This window comes from Caloenas nicobarica, chromosome 3 (genome assembly GCF_036013445.1).
Source record: "Caloenas nicobarica isolate bCalNic1 chromosome 3, bCalNic1.hap1, whole genome shotgun sequence".
NCBI classification, from domain to species: Eukaryota; Metazoa; Chordata; class Aves; order Columbiformes; family Columbidae; genus Caloenas; species Caloenas nicobarica.
Genome location: NC_088247.1, coordinates 83,440,369 through 83,459,523, shown reverse-complemented (window position 1 = coordinate 83,459,523; position 19,155 = coordinate 83,440,369). Strand labels below are relative to the sequence as shown.

The 19,155-nt window shown below is 36.3% G+C and overlaps 1 protein-coding gene across 2 annotated transcripts in view; it reads left to right on the top strand.

The window, feature by feature from the left end:
* The window catches only part of ADSS2 (adenylosuccinate synthase 2), a 37,657-nt gene that overhangs the window by 8,551 nt on the left and 9,951 nt on the right, over positions 1–19,155 (top strand). Inside the window, exons 2-8 of one of the 2 annotated variants that reach the window (XM_065630867.1) lie at positions 7,657–7,759; positions 10,260–10,328; positions 11,057–11,107; positions 13,035–13,101; positions 15,915–16,022; positions 16,334–16,415; positions 18,207–18,333. In XM_065630867.1, the coding sequence (XP_065486939.1) occupies positions 7,657–7,759; positions 10,260–10,328; positions 11,057–11,107; positions 13,035–13,101; positions 15,915–16,022; positions 16,334–16,415; positions 18,207–18,333 (607 nt within the window). Of the gene's footprint in view, positions 1–7,656; positions 7,760–10,259; positions 10,329–11,056; positions 11,108–13,034; positions 13,102–13,634; positions 13,713–15,914; positions 16,023–16,333; positions 16,416–18,206; positions 18,334–19,155 lie in introns of those variants that run through there. The other variant, XM_065630868.1, reaches the window with a different exon arrangement.

Below are 19,155 nucleotides of genomic sequence, written 5' to 3'. Positions count from 1 at the left end.
TTCAAATATAGTCCTCTTTGATACTATTGATGAGTCTTCAATATGTTTTCCAGTGATACTTGTCAGGACGATGGTACAGTGTCATGGGAACTGGTCTGTTTGGGGGCATGAGTGTATCGTTTGGGGTAAATATTGCTTTCTAGTGCTTTGATAGTGGTTTTTGACTAGCAGGAGTCACTTATTTGATTTATTGAAATTTCAAACTTGTTTCTGGTAAAATGTCAACTAGCAGATAATTACTTTTTTTCCTTCTGAATTAGTATTTTCAGGCACTCAAAGCTATTGCAAAAAGGGTGTTTCCTAGGAATGTTTATCAGAGAGCCCCCAAATGTGCAATACTAGCAGCTGCCTTTGTTATCTTGTGCCCCCTGTAACTGATGTAACTGATTTTGTTCACATTTGCTATGGTAGGTATGTTTTGGAATAGTATATTGTTTCGTGTGTAGTACTGACCAGCCCATCTAAATTGAAAATATGGATGCAGATTCTTGGATGTGTTGCTTACACTGAGAAGGATTTTTAGGCTACTGAATCTTCTTTAGCAAGCTAAAGGAAAAACCCTGTTTTTTTGTTTGCTTAAATAGAAAATAATGATATCTCTGAGCAGTTTACCACTGTAAAAGGAATATTTCATAAGTGGTATTTCATAGGGGGTGTTTTTTTGGAATGAGGCTTTTAGAAAGCAGGTAAATATGGGGGTTTGTTACCAGGATTGCTGTCATTCTAACAGCCCTTGTGTGATAATTTGTTTATTAGTATGCACCTTTCTGTCAGAGTCCTGTGTACTTAGCTGTTCTACAGGTTGAATAGCTTTGGTATTTCAAGGTTGCCAGCTAGTGGTCAGGGATCACATGCTTTTTCAAGGAAGTGATTTAAGTATACTGCACCGGTAAAATTGGAATAATGCCTATTTAAAAAGCTTATGCATTTAGTTATCTCACAAAACAGGTTTTACTTAAAGTATTAGAGATTGGGTAATAATCTTGTGCCTGATCTTACTTTCACTATTTCACTTAATGACTTAAAATACTCTAAAATAATGGTATAATTTGATAGCGTCAGGATCACGAAAGCAGAAAGAAGGCTACTGTGTCTTAATAGGGATTTTAAATTGTTCATCTATCATATTTTGATTCCAATGTGACTGACATTGTAGAGTGTCAAACAAAACCCCAACCAAACAAAAAACCACACAACCCCTCCAAAACAAACAAACCAACAACAAAAAAACCCCAAAAGAAAACCTCCAGACAAAAAACCCAGAAACCAATGCAACAACAAAAACTTAAACAAAAAAACCCCAAACAAACAGCCCAAACAAAATAAAGAACCCACAACAAAAGAATAACCAAACAAATCCCCCTAAACCCAAACCAACAACTCTTTAAATAAAGAGTACTGGGAAGCTTTCGTGGCTGAGGTGGTTTTGTGTTTTGTTTCTGTTTGCACCAAGGGTAAGCCAGCTATTTCGAAGATGCCCAACTTCAAGATGAATTGTTTGAACTGATATTGTTGGGGGAAAAAATAGGTGTTTGGTTCTCCCTTTGAGCCAGCTCCTATTTTCCCCTGTTATCAGCACAAATGTTCAGTGTCACCTGGTGGCAGTAACTCCTTCAGCATTGCTGGCAACAACTGGTAATCTTGAAACTGGAAACTGGATCCAGTCAAGAAACCAACCACCCTGACTTTGGTGTGTTGTTTCAAAATCTTGAGTAACAACAACAGTGGGCCTTGGTATGGACTACAGGGAAAAGTCACAAGCTAAAGAAGGGCAACATTGTACTTGTATTACTTTGTATTATAAAGTTCCTGCTCCTGGTAGTTGAGAATTTGGGGAAATTCAATTAGAGACACAATTTAACATTGTAATTTGGGAAGGTTGTGGGCTGCTGAAACGGGGGTTGATCCCTTGGTCACCAAAGAATCCTTAGGGAGAGAACTGATTCAAATACTGTGGTGAAAGATATGAGGAGAAAAAATAGTTCAAAAGAAGAAAGGACAAACAGAATGCTTTTAACTTTCTTTAAAATGCACTTCAAAATACAGTGCTAAGAAGAGTGCTGACTTGTGAAAATCCAGTTTTGGAAATCTCAGAGTATGCTAAAACTGCAATGCTGTGCCTTGCTAGAGATGTACAAATAAATGGTGCTATACGCAAGCAAAGTACGCTTGGGACTTCAGGACTAGTAAGCCTGCGTTAGCCTCTTGATAGGAGTATAGTGTGTTGTTACTAGGTGTTATTGCTCTATGTTTTAGGTAGTTGCTTTGTTGCTAGATCGAGAATCTGGTTTATGTTCTATACTTTAGCAAGATGTGCCTGTTTTTGCTATATACTTAGTTTTCTGTGATGAAATGAGCCCAAATCTAGGGGCTGTTTTCTAATGTGAAGAAAACCTAAAGAGAAATGGTTTGGCTTTTTTTTTTTTAAAAAAATAATGCTTTCTCTAAGTGAGCTTTAATATAACTTTTTTTTTTAATTAGAACTATTTTGTTTCCTTCTTAATAATATGTTAGATGTGTGGGGTTAGACAACTCTTAACAGCTGTATCAGAGCATGGAAACCATGGAAGCAGAGGGAGAGAATGCAAAACTTTATGAAGAAGGTTCACTGGGTTTGTGTTTATCAGGTACTTGGACCTTGAAAGCTCTCTTCTGATCCCACCTATACTGCCTATAGTGAGCTGCTTTCTTTGGTCTTCTGCAAGTTTAACTTTCCTAAAAATTGCTAAAAGGATCTTTCTTTTTTTCTTAAAAGGGCTTTCTTGCTTGTCTTTTGCTTTAGGTATTTGTCTTTGCTGTCTTTCAGAAAGCCTCATTTGCATAACTTTGGAATAAAATTTTGCACTGCAATACCAACTGAGTAAAGTTTTGAGTCTGTTAGACATTCCTGACTATGTCATGCTATTTCATCTTATTGATTACTTTTCTTTTAATGAATCTGCATGATATTATTTCTCTTACTGTGGCAAAGCCAGCTCTGCCTTGGCTGCCTGACCTCCACAGCCTGCATTCTGACTTCTGGAGGGGCTGCTTCTGCTACTCTTCTGTAGAAAATGAAGAAAGCATCCCAATCACAGTGCCACTGGTACCTTCTTGTACCTCTCATGTGTAATAAGTCATCTTTTTCCCTCTGAATCGTTTTGTGCAATCCATCTGTTGGTAGCTGAATCCAGAGTTGTGTTGCCCTAAAGGTGTATGTTGACTCTGGTACACTTTTTGGCTCAGCTGAAAGGAGGGGAAGCTGCTACATGCATGTAGTGTATTCCAGACTGAGTGAGGGCATGTTTTGGTCTTGCTGTGCACTTAGCCTTTCTGTCTGTGTTGGGCCAAGATAGGTGTTTCAGTTTTCACATGGCTGGGAGAGAACTCCTCTAGTTTGGGTACCTAGAAGGTTACTGAGATATGGTAGACTGATTAACCATATTTAGTTTAGAATATTGTCAGCCTCAAGAAATGGTGTGTATATCTTAATTTCCCTCTGGCAAAAGCTTTATACAACATATTGAAGGTCATTTGAGCATGAACTTTGTCTAACTAATAGTGAAAATAAATTCCACAGTTAGATCTCCATTAATAATGTGTAAACATTTGAATCAAAAGGGTATTAGCTTGAATGACATAACTTGTCCTATTTGGTTTAGTGTGATGAGGGAGGAGGAGTGAGAAATCCAGATGGAAAGCACTGAAGCCAGGAGTGACTTCATCAGTTTATACCTTGAATTATGCCCAGAGGCAATAGTTGCCTACAGTATGAAGATGTTGACATTATCATCAATTTCTGGAGGAGGAAAAAAAAAAAACCCAACCAACTCAAATGAACAGGAAAAACAACAACCAGCAAACAAACACAACCCCCAAAACAAACAAAACCCCAAACCCAAAACAAAACAAAAAACCGCAAACAAACTTCCCCCCCCCCCGCCCCCAACTCCATAACTTGACAACAACCTACCCCTCCACACCAACACCACTAGAACTCCGAGTTCAGGTTTCTGTAATTTGAATTGTTTACCAAACCTGTGTTGTGCAATGTCTGAGCATGCAACATGTGTACACTTTACTGCTAGTACAATGTGAACCATTCTTTTCATATATTACAGTTCCTAACTGTGTAACTATACACTTGCACTTCTGCAGTTATGGTAGAGCTTACCTGTAAAGCAACAGCAGAATTTTGAAAACTGAATTAATGAAATACTGTTGTTTTAATGCCGTCCTAAAATATGGTTTGAAATGAAAAATATTTTTCAAAATGACATATTTTGACAGAATGGCATCCAAAGCAGGATGGGTACTGACTTAATATTCTACCAGACAGCTGCTATCAATTCTGGGATTGAATCTTTTCATGTTGTAGGCATCATAGTATTATAAACAAATAAATTCTGGGATTCAAATTTGAGTCTAATCTGAAAACAAGCATTTGGAAACCTTGAAGTATTAGTATGGCCCAAGAAGTGTGTTCAGATGGCGATTCATCAAGTGTAATGTCAAGTTTTCTACCTTAGTCCTTAGCAAAATCCCTTAAAATATAACTGGTCACAGTAAAGATGCAGAAGTATATATAACTAGCTTGCTTCTAGATGAAGTGTGAGCTGTGTTGTGCGTGTAGCTCAAGATTTAAAAGGTAAAATGCCATTTTTATTCTGTCAGCTATGGGGTATTTTCCAATAAGCATGGAACCAACTGTGCTGGTTTGACTGAAAATGGGTTAATTTTCTTCATGCAGTTAGAAACCTTTCTTTTCCATAGCTAGCATGCTCATTATTTGGACTTAGTTTGGGAATAAGCAGATAACACCCCAGCACAGAACTAATGTTTTTATTTGCTCTGGTCTGAGAGCCAAGGACATTCTGAGTGCCCTGCTCACAGGTGTTGAAGAAGAGGGGACAGAGATGAGGCAGAGCTTGACTGACATCCAGACTGATCAATAAGAGTATTCCAGCCCATTGGCGTCATGCTTCAGATTTAAGAGTGGAGCTTCTGGTTTCTCGGCCCTTTTTCTCTTCTTCTGCTATCTTGCTCTCTCTGGGGCACAGCTGGGGGAGTATGGTCAGGACGTTTAGCTTGGCCGTTTTCCATCCTGCAGAGGCCTCTGGGCTTTTCTGCCTTTTTCTTCTTCTCTCTCTCTGGGATCAGCTGTTCAGATCAGATGTGCTTGCTGGGACTGGCTGCTCAGTTGTGGATGGAATTCGTTTGGAATTGCCTTGAGTATCTTTTATAAGAATGTTGATAATACACTGATGGTTTGGTTGTTGCTGAGCAATGTATGTACCAAGTCAAGGGCTTTTTAGTAGGGAGGCTGGAGATGCACAAGAAGCTGGGAGGGGCACAGCCAGCACAGCTGACTCAAACTGACCAAAGGGATATTCCATACCATGTGACATCATGCTTAGTATATACACTAGGGAAAAGTTAGCCAGGGGACCACTGCTCAGGAACTGGCTGGGTAACAGTTGATGCATGGTGAACAACTGCGTTGTGCATCCCATGTGTTATATATTCTTTTGTTATTATTATTATCATTGTTGTGGTTGTTATTCCCTTTTCTGTCTTTTTAAACTGTCCTTATCCTAACCCACGAGGTTTACTTTACTCCCACTGAGGGAGGAGTAGTGAGCAAATGGCTGTGTGTGGTGTTTAGCTGCCTGCCAGGTTAAACCACAACAAAAAAGATGTCTTTTCTTACTAAAAAAAACTCGTGTGTTTTATGTATGTGTGTAACTTAGTAGTTCTTAGAATATTATCTAGTTTTGGAGTAACCTGTAGTAGCTCAGGAATATCATAATTGCATTTCAAAAATAGTTATAAATTACATCTACCTGCTAATGTAGCTAGTTAACACCCTTTTAAATAAAAAAACATGACTGTAGAGTTGGTAGACTGCTAAATAATCTTTCTTAACAGCTACTGTTGAGTAGAAAGGATGGGAGGAGGAAGGTTATTCTTGAACATTTATTATTTTCTTAAAATAATCAACTCTAAAGGCTTGCTCTGTTTCTACATTCAATATGTTTCCTGTGTTGTGAATCAAAAATTTGGCGTTCTCTGATTCAGTCAGATCATTTGCAGTGAAAACTATCTGCATCCAGAAATCTTTACAACTTCTTCAAGGTACTGTTCACTACCCGGGAAAACTCTACATTACTAAATCATTTAAACTTCTCTTAAATTCCTTTGTTGGGTGAAGGGCTTGTAAGTCTTCCCTTTATTTCCAAAAGAGGTGGAGAAGCTGTAAGTCCTCAAATAAATAATGCTAAAATTTTGAGAATTTTCATTGCTAACTGCACTGAGATTAGGCTTTTAGCTGTGGTGTGTGTGTTTATATACTGGCACAAATGTTTGATATCTGAGAACATTCTCTATTTGTAACGTCAGATATATGGCTTTATGTATTGCATTCATGCTTTGTAAATGTTGTAGAAGTAGTGAGTAGCTGTTGAGTCCATTGCTTAGAAAAGATCTTCTGTGATACATTATTCTGAAATATTTCAGATTTATAATTCTATAGATTACTATTTCATATAGTTTCTTTTTTCCTCTTTTCATATAATGCCTTTCTTCAGTTTGTCTTCTGCTGAAAGAAGGCTTAGATTAAAAGTCTTTCCTTTAAGACTTTCTTTCTATGAAGCAGTTTTGTTTATTTCTGGTGCAAGGTACCTGTAAAGGATGCTCCTGCAGTTATGACAAACAGAACCATTTTGTACTTGACCTTGTCTTGCACAAATGACTTGGTCACAAGAGAGTGTAAGCTTATTTTCAGAAGTACAACAAACAAGAACTGAGGATATTTGGTAACTGTTTTGTAATCATCTTAGTTTCTTAAGCCTATCTTGAACCTCTCTAAGACTTGGTCACAGGCTTCTTTTTGTATTTTAGATATATTTCACAGTTTAACACATCTCTTAATACTCTCTTTGTGATAATGAAAAAATCTAGAAATGTTAAGTGTTAGTTTGACATAAATGGTTTCCAGTAACTTACAAAACCACAATCATCTTAGTTGCTGCTAATTCACTCCTTAACAGCAGGTTTCTAATATGAATGACTTGTACTATTACAGACCTCTCTTATTGCTGAGGAGGTATAGAATGAAGAAGTTAACTTTCCTGGTTACTATTAATAGAAAAACACTCATAATACTGAACCCAAAATTCAGAACAAGAAGTTTGCATGTTGCCAAACAGCTAGACTTCTCTTTCGCAATAACTATATCATTTTATATACTTTAACTGTTGACTTTTTTTTTTTCTTTGCTAAGGTTGCATTTCCACTTTTAATACTTACTCTCCGTAACTGCAATAGAAACCTAGTAAAACTGATGATGGCTTTTATAAAGATTTGCATGTTCTAGAACATTTATGCTTCTCTCCAATAATTTTAAAAAACATTTTAATCCTATTCCAAGCTTTCGTACCTTTGATGAACCAAAATACCGAAGTCTATATGACAGATAGTACTGATGTAAAAATTGTCAAGTTTGACAAAACAAGTTTGGCTGATTTCCTAGGAGAAGGAGACATCTGAAAGATCTTTTGTCAGTAACAGAAATGAAAGCTGCAGAATTAGAGCTGGAACCAGTTTATTCCATCTCTATACTGTGCGTTCGTTTGTCTTTAGTATCAAAAACTATTAACACTTTTTTCCCCCCCACAGGGAGGCAATAACGCAGGGCATACAGTTGTTGTGGATTCTGTGGAGTATGACTTTCATCTTCTGCCAAGTGGGATCATCAATCCAAAAGTCACTGCATTCATTGGTAAGTGTGACATCTCTGAAAAATAGACAATACTGTAGTTACAGGCTTATGACATATTAAAATAACAAACTATATCCAAGGACATACAGAATCAGGATTTTTCTTCTTCAGATTCTCCTAGGCCCGACCTGCTCTACTATTTTCTTTAAATTGTCAGTTGTGAAGTTTGGATTATGGAGGCATCTTTTATTGTCTTGGATAGTTCATCTTTGTATCTGCCCTATTGAGGCAAACAGCTAGCTGCCCAGCATATCTTCATTCTCCCATTCCCTCTTATTTTCTCCACCAGTTATTTCTTTTATTCTCAGAATTCCTCCTCTCTGTTTTAATCTTCAGCCCTGCTAAGTAACTACCAGTACCTTTTGAAACATAGATTTTTTTTTTCTTCCTTTTTCCATTGAATTGTGAAATGAATACTGACTCCGAAATACTTCTGCAGTATATAGTTCTCACCAAGAAGTCCTCAGCAGAGAACATTAGAAGGTTTAGGGCATTGGCAGTATTGTGTGATGTCAGGATCAATGATCTGTTTGCTTCCTGAAAGGGGATTTAGATTGTCCTGTCTATTGTCCCTACAAGCTTGCTTTCCCCTCTCCCTTTCTTGGAATCCTGTTTCCAATCCTATGTTTTGTTTTGGTTTTTTTCTCTTTGGATTGCTTGTATGACCAACCTACCTTAATAATGCTGTGTAGCCTTTAAAATTTCCTTTGAAGCATGAAAGTAAATTTAAAGCAGGTCTGCACAGTGTTGTAACTATGCATGTGCTTGTGCGCCGTTTCACGAAGCAGGTCAGTCTCTGGGTCACTAAGGGCCATGACCTATCAGCACTTCCATCCTGCTTTTTTGATACCCAGAACTCCTGTCCCTTTCATTCTGTACTTCTCCAAATCAGGACTCTGCCGTGCTATTCCTATCACTTCTTCCTGCAAATCTCATTGCTTTGAGCCTGTAGTCTTGCCTCTCAGCTTGGTACATGTGCCAAGAATAAGTGGTCATTGGCCATTTGCTAAACAGCATAGTGACTAAAGAGCCTCTGACACTAGTTACTTGACTCATAAACAGTGTTTGCTGAATTCTTGGGTCCAGCTTGTAGTGACTGTATACTCACAGTCAGCATTAACTCTTTACTTGATGGGAATTGGTGCTTAAGTGCCTCTTTTCAGCTGTTATTTTGTGACTTGATAGTGGGATAGTCTTGGATCAACTTGCCCTGCCTAACACTTCTACAGAAATTGAGCCAATGGACATGGAAATAGATTCCCCCTGGTGAAGGGAAGGTTGAGATGTTAACTGTTTCTAGTTTTGAGGGCTGTGGCAGATGATAGTCCTTTTCTTCTGTTTTGATGTATTACTGTATTATGTTTCTTTAAAAGGTTATTGCTTGAAAACAGTAAGAAAAGAATGCTCATTTGCCATGTTTTTTTTGGTGGACTCAAGGTTGAGTAGGAAAGACCCCATCCTTTAAAAATACAGTACGCAGGAGAGGGCTTTTTACAAGTCCTCTTGCATCTGCCGTCTCTTGGTCTTGTCTGTTCTGAAGTTTGTTCCAGCTTCTTTTAGGTCTGCCTTGTGTTTAAAATCTCTTTCGGAAAAAAAAAATCTGACTTATAAGCCCTTTCAATGGAATTCGAGCTTCAAACAAAAAGGGCAAGGGCAAAATGACTGGAGTATTATAATAGATTATTAGTATTGATTAGGACTGTACCATGAAGATTATAGTGAAGAAGTCTTAAATACTTTGTATTTTGGTGTTTAGAATGCTTTTATCTATGTGAAATCAGGTGATATGCAAATAGTTTCAAATGGCAAGTCCCTTCATTCTTTAGCTAGATGTTATCATACTGATAGCTTTGGATCTAGTGATCTGCTGGCTTGTATAACCTGAATATGGTTCAGTTTTGTGATATGGAAGTGCCTGTTTGGACTCAGTGATGCTGGTTAATTGTATGAGCTGGTAGTCTCTTTCTGAGCAATGTGACAGCTGTAGGAAAGCGAATTTGCTTTTGATAGGGCTTCTTCCTCTTATTTTTTGCTAGGCTGTTAACAACGCCAACTCTATATACATAATATTCTGTGTCTATTTACAGCAGAAGAGTGCCTGAGGGGATGCTAGTGTTTATAATGAAGATAGAAATGTGCTAATCTTTTAAAAAACAATAGGGTTATTAAAGTGAAGTACAAAGAGGGAAGTTAATTTTAGTTATGAGGAAGAGGAAGTTACATTTCGGGCTGTCCCACAATACTTTTACTGTTTCTCCTCATGTAAATTGAAGGTTTGAGTTTGTTAAAAAGATTCCATGTGTGTAGTTAGAAACACATCCTTTAGGTGTAAATCAGTCTTTTACAGAGGAATTCGTGAGAATAAAAATTGTAACGTCTTGAAAGTTTGAAAACTTAAAATACTCTGCATACAAAACATGAAGTGTTTTGGAATTGTTTGGAATATTTTTTTTCCATGCTCAACATAATTAATTGAATTTTGTGTAATGGTTTTCTTCAGGAAATGGTGTTGTAATTCATTTGCCAGGACTCTTTGAAGAAGCTGAAAAAAACTTGAAGAAAGGAAAAGGTGAGTAAATTGTAAGATACTACTCTTAAAATAGTTTGTGGGGCCCTTCTCAAAAGATTTAGACAGAGGATGCCTCTGCAAAAGTTAGATACAATGTATTTTTCCAGAATTCCATTTCACTGCTAGGTTCTGACAGGAGCCTCACTAGAAGTCCCAGGGCCCTCAAGGGAAGACAGACAAAAGGAATCTAAATATGAATTATCTGCAGACATTTTTCTTTGCTTCAAGCAGTGAATTTAAGAAGTGAAACAACTTATTAAATTGTGTTGGCTATTAATAGTAATTTTACCTGTTACGATATTACTGTACAGTTTGATGATATGTGTTAGTGTAAACAAATGCTGTGGTAATCACTTCTTGATTCGGAACTCAGTTTTTGGATACTTTCTGTCTATGGCCATGCTTGGCAGCAGTCTACTATAAGCGAGCTAAGTCAATTAGATTATTCAAAACCAAAAAGCTACTAATTGATTGCCAAAGTTGAGGAACTAGTAATGTAGCTAGAATTCTTCCTCAGAATAAGCCTGACTTTCTCAGCTTTAAGGCTGATGCCAAGTTTTAATTATGAAAATCTGTTTTCTTTTTCTCTGAAACGTGATTGCTCAATCTTTAAATAGATTGACTGAAGACTAAACATGAGAAGTATTTATCCTTTATACATCAGAATACAAAAATGCTATAAATGCTATACAAAACATAATTTGAACTGTTTCGTTTTGTCTTTTAAGGGCTAGAAGGCTGGGAAAAAAGACTAATAATTTCTGACAGAGCTCATATTGGTAAGTTTCTGTTTGTGTTGGTGGTTTTTGGTGTTGTGGGGGTGTTTTTTGTGTGTGCGTGTGTGTTTTTTGTCCTTTTTTTGTCTGTGATTTTTGGTTTTTTGTTTGGTTTTTAAATCCTTGTTTTCTCTGAACTTTCCATGACAGTAGAAGTGACACAATTTTTAGCCATATCTTTATATAGGTATGTACTTTTCTTTGGATTAAATTTCCTTATGCTGCTCTGGTTTATTGAAGATCGTAGGAAAAAAAATGGTTCACCACTCAGGACCCTCCCAGGTTTATATTCTAGTAACTCTTTAATCCTATTCCGTAAACATAAGCTAGTCAGGAAAGCAGGTTGTCTTTCCAAGCCGAAGATCAGAGGTGCAGAGCAGTCAAAAAGCAGTTCAGAAGTTAAGTTGACTGAAGGATTCATTTTCCCCTTTGGTGTAAAAGCAGTGTTGCTTATAGCAATTTCTCTGCTGGGAAACCACGTGACTGGGTGTGACTTTCAAACTAACAGGCTCCCTACTGAGTAAATTACTGAGTAGCTCAGAAAGGAGACTTCATGGGAAGGGCTCTGTAGGGCTGGAGAGGATGGCTGCTCCTCGCAGGGAGCTCATCAGTCCAGGATTGATTCCAGCCTCTGTTCCAGGCAGCTCTGCAGTTCAGAGCCTGGAGTAAAATAGTGCTTAGAGTCCAAATCACCAAGACAGAGCTTCAGAGGCTCTTCCTGTATCACTTGGAGGACATCTTTATTACATAAATTCATCTCCTGTAAATTAGATCTTTAGATATTGTAACATAGTAGTTACGTAACTGCATGTATTAGGAAATGGGCTTATTGCTGCTCTGGTAGTCATCTTCTGAAGATGAAAGCCTTTTAGGTCGTTATCAGGTAAAAAGCTTGTAACACCATAAAAAAAGTTTTAGCCTTTTTTTTTTTTAAAAAAAAAAAAATCTGGAGTAACGTGGTGAGTGAACATGTTATTTCAGAACAAATATGTCTTTAAGGTAACTAGTGAGTTTGAAATAGTTGAGTAACTTCTTATGTTACTAAAATCCTTTCTGAGAGTAGAATCACTGTAGGTAAATTACTTGGAAATGACTAGATTATTAGAAAAACTCTTCTGCGGTGATTACATTGAAATGGTAGTACTGTGAAGTTTTTGTAGCTAAACAGGTCCTGAGTAAAAAGGACCAGTTATTGACTGTCACTCCACAATCAAATGAACTTTCAGAATGCTTTTGTTTAGAAAGCTTTGATGCCTGCCTGGAGATCTGTTGTAATGATGAATATGCCTTCTCTAAAATGGTTATTGGTGGTCTGTGAATGATTAGTCTGTAAGAAAAGATCAATCAGAAATAGGTTCAAGTTGCTGGGGATAATCTAACCTTTTAAATTATGGGGATGTGTGAAAATAAACACAAAAATAAATTGGTAAGGCAAACAAAGAAAACCACTCTTGTTCTAGAGAGACTAGCATACCTATTAAAGCAGACAGTTTCTTGCAAGTTTTCAGTCTTTCCTGTGTAATGTGTACATTAGCTGTTTAACTTTCAGGAGATAGTACTTAAGAAAAGTAATTTCAACAGTATGATGTTTTTTACTATAACCTGTTTTCCAAGATTTTTTTCACCTGCATGTTTTCTTTGTTGTCCATACGTTTTTTTGGGCCACTATGAAGCTGGTATGGCTTAGTTATCCTGTGGGAGGTGTGTACACAGTCTGCAAGTATTCTACAAAATAAACACGTAAAAGTCTCTCAAAAACCTCAGAACTCTTCTCTGTGGAAAAATGTAACTTGTAAAAGAGGAGAGAAAACTCTTGTCATTTTTGGTTTTCACATTGATAAACAGGACTAGAGTTGGTTTGAAGAAGTTGTTCCTGATATAGTAATTTGTTTCACATTATTTTCTACTTAAGTTACTTTTATTTTCTTAGTATTTGATTTCCACCAAGCTGCTGATGGCATCCAAGAACAGCAGAGGCAAGAGCAAGCGGGAAAGAAGTAGGTAGTTTTATTTTGTCAAACATAGGATGACTTAGTACAAACATATGACTTAATACACTGGATTTCTGTTATTGTTTGTCATCAAGTTTAAAAAAGTATTAATTATCCTTGTAACTCTTGAATGTGGAGTATGCAGGGATCATTTCTTAAATTTGTCTTCCAGTGACTAGCAAAAGATTATATTCTTAACAAAAGGGTTGTATCTTGATATTTTGCCTTATGAAAAGTTCCAGTTCCTAAGTTGCTTTATAAAAAGTGTTCCTCCTTCCTCATGTTTTAATTGTTTACTGAAGGTATATGTTTCTGTAAGAATATATTTCTGTTTAAGAACATTGAAAGACACCTTTGTCATCTCGAAATATCTGAAAGGTCTGATGTGACTACTTTGGTATCTCACCATGCTTCATTGTCAGAAGTGCATGTAAATGTTCACATTATCTACTATGTGGACTTTCTGAAGCTTTTGAAACTTTTAGAAACTAGCCGCTGTGTTTCCAACTTGTGATTTCCAAGAAGCTCGCTAGTCGATGGGGAAGAAGCTGCAAGAATTAACTGCGACATGTCTACAACTGGAATGTAATGCAGCACTGTAGACTTCTGAGATACCAGTAAACTTAATCTCTCTTCTTGGAAGTTTGCTTGTGTGGGTGAAACGTGATTCAGTCTTTCTTACAAAGTCCTGTAAAAGGTCTCATCTGTGACAGTAACCTTTAGGAGAGTGGCTGATCTGGGCATGTCTTGCTTCACACAGGTTGCTATTGAGTGATAACTTGTCAGTTATTCTTACACTGGGTCATTTTCACACTTGACTGTGCTGTCTTATTACCAGTTATTTTAGGAATTAAAAAGTAAACAGGAAGATCATACATAAATATATGGAATAATATACTTTTTTTTTTTGTGAGCCAGTATGGGTATATCAGCTATTCTTGAATGTTTATGGAGCGCAAGCTAAAATTGTTATATGACAATATTTGCAATTAAAAACACTGCCAGTCACTCACTACTTGTGAGAAGCAACCACTTCATTTGTATTAAAGATTGTAAAGGAAAGCCCAATGAAGACATAACCACTTTTCTCATTTTTTTAAATGGAAACCAACTCTTCCTTAAAAAAATTCTCTGTGGAGAGTATGAATTGAGATGGAGGCTAGAGTCAATTAGTTAAGCCACAGTGTCCTGATCTGGTTAAATGATACTATGTGATGCAGATTCTGACTGGAGGCAAAACATATCCCTCCCTGATATTACCAAGTATTGAGCCTAATTGGAAGAATTTTGTTTTTTCAAGATTATTTTTTTAATCTACTCCAAACTACTAATGACCTAACTAAAATGAATTATGTATTGGTTATGAACTGAACATATCAATTGATACTCTTTAACACAAAGTTTAGATATGACCTGGACCTTCTACCTGTGGAGTCGGTCTTGAACTGACTTATGGTACCTTCAAGGCAGTTTGAAGAAACCTGGGCCACTCTGCATATGCATCTTGAAGAAGATAAGCCTTTGTGTGTCTGCTCAGGGAAAAACAAAACCAAAAAGCCCCACCAAACAAACAAGAAAAAGCCACACGACAACAACAAAAACCTGAACAAACAAAAAACCAAACCAAAAAGACTCCAAACAGTTAAAAATAAGTGCAAAACTAAGCTTAGCAATGTACATCACACTTCTGAAAATGCTACAAACCTGTTCACGTCTCCTTAAAAAATTACTTAATCTTTTAAGAGTGATGGGGAAAATGTTTTATAATCTGCCTATGATAAGTGCAGTTTGGCTCAAGTTTGATAGCTATGTAGCAAGACTCTGGCAGAAGACACTTTCTGAACTAACTGTACTTCTCTGACAGTAAAATCATAGAATGTCTTGAGCTGGAAGGCACCCATAAGGATCTTCAAGTCCAACTCCTGTCCCTGCATGGGATAAGCCCGCAGTTCACACCATGGTGTCTCTTCTTGAACACTGTCAGGCTTGGGGCTGTGACACCTCCCTGGGGAGCCTGTTCCAGGGCTCCACCACCCTCTGGGTGAAGAACCTTTTCCTCATGTCCAACCTAAACCTCTCCTGGCACATCCTCCTGCCATTCCCTCAGTTTTTGTCACTGGTTGCCAGAGAGAAGAGATCAGAAAAGTCAAGTTATATCTTATGATATCTCTAAATTAAGCTGAAAAAGGCTTTTCAGACAGAGTGGGTAGATAAGATTAAGAAAAAGAATTCAGGTTTTCAGAATCAGTTACAGTGGAACATCTATTCCTGAACCCTTTCTAACTAATGCTGTTTTGAATATCATTACCACTCTTAGATGCTCAGCAGTGTTTTCTGTTTTGCTGGCTCCAACTGAGACATTTAGAATCAAATGAAATAATTCTTGCATACAAACTTGAAATCCATACTGTTTATGCTGTTGCTTTATGGAGGATTCTCGCTCTTCAGGGCAGTTTTTTAGGAAGGTGTTTAGTTAGTTACAGTTCATAGTACTGAAGGATGTTGTCTTGGCATTCAGGTCCTTAACTATAGAAGTTGGGAATTGTGTACAAATAAATACGTAACAGTTCACTATGATATGAAAAGATTTAAAAGGTTTAAAAACAAAAGTTTGTAGAAGATTGCTATGTTCATGTCTACAAACAGTGATATTCTGAAACTAAGTTGCATGCTAAAAGTACCTCATGTTTTAAATGCTTAGAACAAGGTTCTAAATGCTTTCAATTAACAGCATTTCATTATATGCTAAGGATGTATTAGCTTTAAAGAAAAAACACCTTAGTTTTATATAAAGAATAACTCCTGTTATCTTTTGAAAGTTTGGGAACAACCAAAAAAGGAATTGGACCAGTTTATTCTTCAAAAGCATCTCGAAGTGGACTCAGAATGTGTGATCTTGTCTCTGATTTTGATGACTTTTCTGAGAGGTAATTTCTGTATTTTAATGCACAGCTATAAGCATAGTTTTCAGTTTCTGGGCAGTACCCTATGTAAACAAATATGAATACCTTTGTTGCTGTTACTTTTTAAAATAGAAATTTTTATTTAAATAGGAAAATGATTTTATTTTTAATTTCATTAAATTATCTGTTTATAAATATTAAAACATTTTATTGTTTAAAATTGTTTAATTACCAAGTAATTGCAGATAGGTAACCAGTAAAAACTTGAGATTGGTGGGAGCGTGAGGAGGAAAACAAACAAGCAAAAACCTTAGTGAAGCATTTCTGTCTTTTAGGTTCAAAGTATTAGCCAATCAGTACAAAGCGATATATCCTACCTTAGAGATAGATATTGAAGGGGAATTGGAAAAGCTCAAGGTAAGCCTCCTTCTGTCTGCTAAATGATATAATCACTGTGTGCAGTTACTGAGATGTACATCTCTTGGTGACTGATGCTTGTGCTTGTGTGAGGAGTTAAAACATAATACATATCATGGGAAAGTGGTATGTGTCAATTTTAAAGATTCTGCCAGCATCTTTAAAGACCATTTTGGTCCCACTTTATGCAGCATTTCAAAACTTGGTTTCAAGAGACATAATGTAAACTTTAAGAAAAAGGCTTGTATAGTGAGAATTATTTTTGAGTTCCACTTACTCAAACATACTGGCTAGGAGGAAAAAAAAACAAAACAAGATTGTAGTTTGGGAAGGTATATTTCATTGGAAAGCAGAATATTAATTCCTTATGTCAGAAACTTAAGAACTGAAGTAAATTATTATTCTAAGTGATAAGCCTTAAGGAAAAAAAATACCACCTAACAACATAGAAAAATGTCAGTTGACAGCAGCACAACTAATGAAGCCAAATTGCCAGCAAACTAGTCTTGTGGTTAATTATGAATTCTCATTTGATGTTTTCCCTGCAATCTGGACAGTTGTGAGATTTCTCTTATGCTTAATAGTGCAGTTTTTGCGGTGCACCCAGGTTCTTATTTGAAAAAATTCTCAGGTGTCTTACCCTTACCCAGCCTTTTTGTTCATGTATTTCACAGAAACTTAATTCTATGAGATTTCTTTTACCCCTTAGAAAACTTCGACCAAATTTGCCAAATTGTTAAAAACCATTGAGGCATGTGTGGAACAGGGGAGGGCATGCAGTTACATGTTTAATTCTCTCAGAAAATCAAGGCAAAGAAATCATCCTTCTTTTGTCTTTAGTTGCCACTAAACTTAGTTTACCAGCTCTAGAATGGAGTATCTGGGAATTCTTAGCACTTCTGTTTGTCTTGCTTTAAATAATGTTACACATTTTTATCAATGTAGCATTTTTATCAATATGTAGACCTAAAAATCAGTTACAGTTGAGTGTTTTGTAATGCTTTGTAGTTTAATACACGTTAGGATTACAGAATATCTGAAATGCATTGTTAGAGTGGAAACATAATATGTGTTTGTTGTTTGATGAAAATTACCTGCACTTAATGTTTGTTTTATGCTAATGCACTTCATTAAATTCTGAAAGACAATGTATTATATTTCATGTGAAGTGAATCATCAGAATGAGATTTTCCATGTGTTCTCGTGAGGAAAAAGACTGTGTACCAAGTGTTCATCTGAACATTTCTGACTTCTTACATCCAGCTATTCACTGGCATTCAGGCACTTGACCCTTAATTCCAATAAATAACTTTTTATTTTACTTACAAACTTACCTGTATATATATCACAAATAGATGCTGCTTTACAATTGTGTGCATTTGTTGGCTTCAGATGTCCAGAAGTAAAATGCCCCACATGCTGGTTTGGGGGGAGAAATTTTGAATACTTGGAAATGAAATACTGAATATAGTAAATTATTGAGATTATACTCAAACTTGTATATTTCTAAAGCATTTCAGAAAGCGTGGATTCTATTTCTTTTTTCATCCTTTTTTTCCTCCTTTTTTCTTTCTTTCCTCCTAGGAAAAGCATACATGCCTATTGTGTAAATCTGAGCCTAATGTTCTTCCTTCCTTTGTTCACATATTATGGCATATTTAGCATTTCTTTGTTTGCTTTTCCTTTTCAAAATGAAGAAGAGCAGTGTTATGAGGGAGCAATAGCACTTATGCTCTGGCTGGCTTTATCATAATGAAATTATACTATACAATAGTCTTTTGTATTATTCAGGGCTACATGGAAAAAATAAAACCAATGGTAAGGGATGGTGTTTATTTCATGTATGAGGCTTTACATGGACCACCAAAGAAGATCTTAGTAGAAGGTGCAAATGCAGCACTGCTGGACATAGATTTTGGTAGGTATAACCTTTTTGAGACACACAATGCTATATACTTATGTTGTGAAAGAGGAACACCAAGTATAAACTCCACCATGCTTAGCTATTTTTATGGCAGAAGTGTTTTGTATTTTGGAAGAATGGTGCTTTCTATGACTAGCAAATTAGAGGGCAGGAGGGAAGTTTTTAATTAATTCTTTCAAAAAGCTTTAGACTCCCAAGATTGTTTGAATGACAGTAGAGATCAGGTGACTTTTCTTTCATAGAGTGTAGCTATTACTTCAGTGTCTATAAATTTCATTTGAAATAATTCACAGTTGTGTGCGTCTATGGAAAACAATTGAGAAGAAAAATGGAAAGCTTTGAGAGGCAAAGTATATGTGCAAAATACTTGTTGACTTTTGAAGAATGAGCTTGCATCAGCACTAATGCACTAGACTATGTTCCAGGAGTCTCTCTTTTTTTTTTTTTTTTTCCTCTTTAATTGTGGAAATAATTTTTTTCGTTTGATTATGTAAGCAAAATTTTTCTTTCCAGAATTATATATTTCTCTGCAATTTCTTATCCTTATAATGTGTTGATCAGTTTGTAGAGCTTGTATTTTATTTTTCTCTCCAAAAATGAGAATTTGTAAACCTGTGTTTTCTAGCCTTTTAATAGCATTTTCTTAAGAATCTCCCTTCAAATTTTCACGTTCAATTAGTGAGCATATTTTATATGAGATAGCAAGGCATGGTTTTCTGATCTCGTTCCAATTTTTGACTTGCATGATCATTCAGAATTGTTATGTAGTCAACCTTTGCCTGTCAACTGTACTGGTTGAAGTGGTAAGATTTCTAC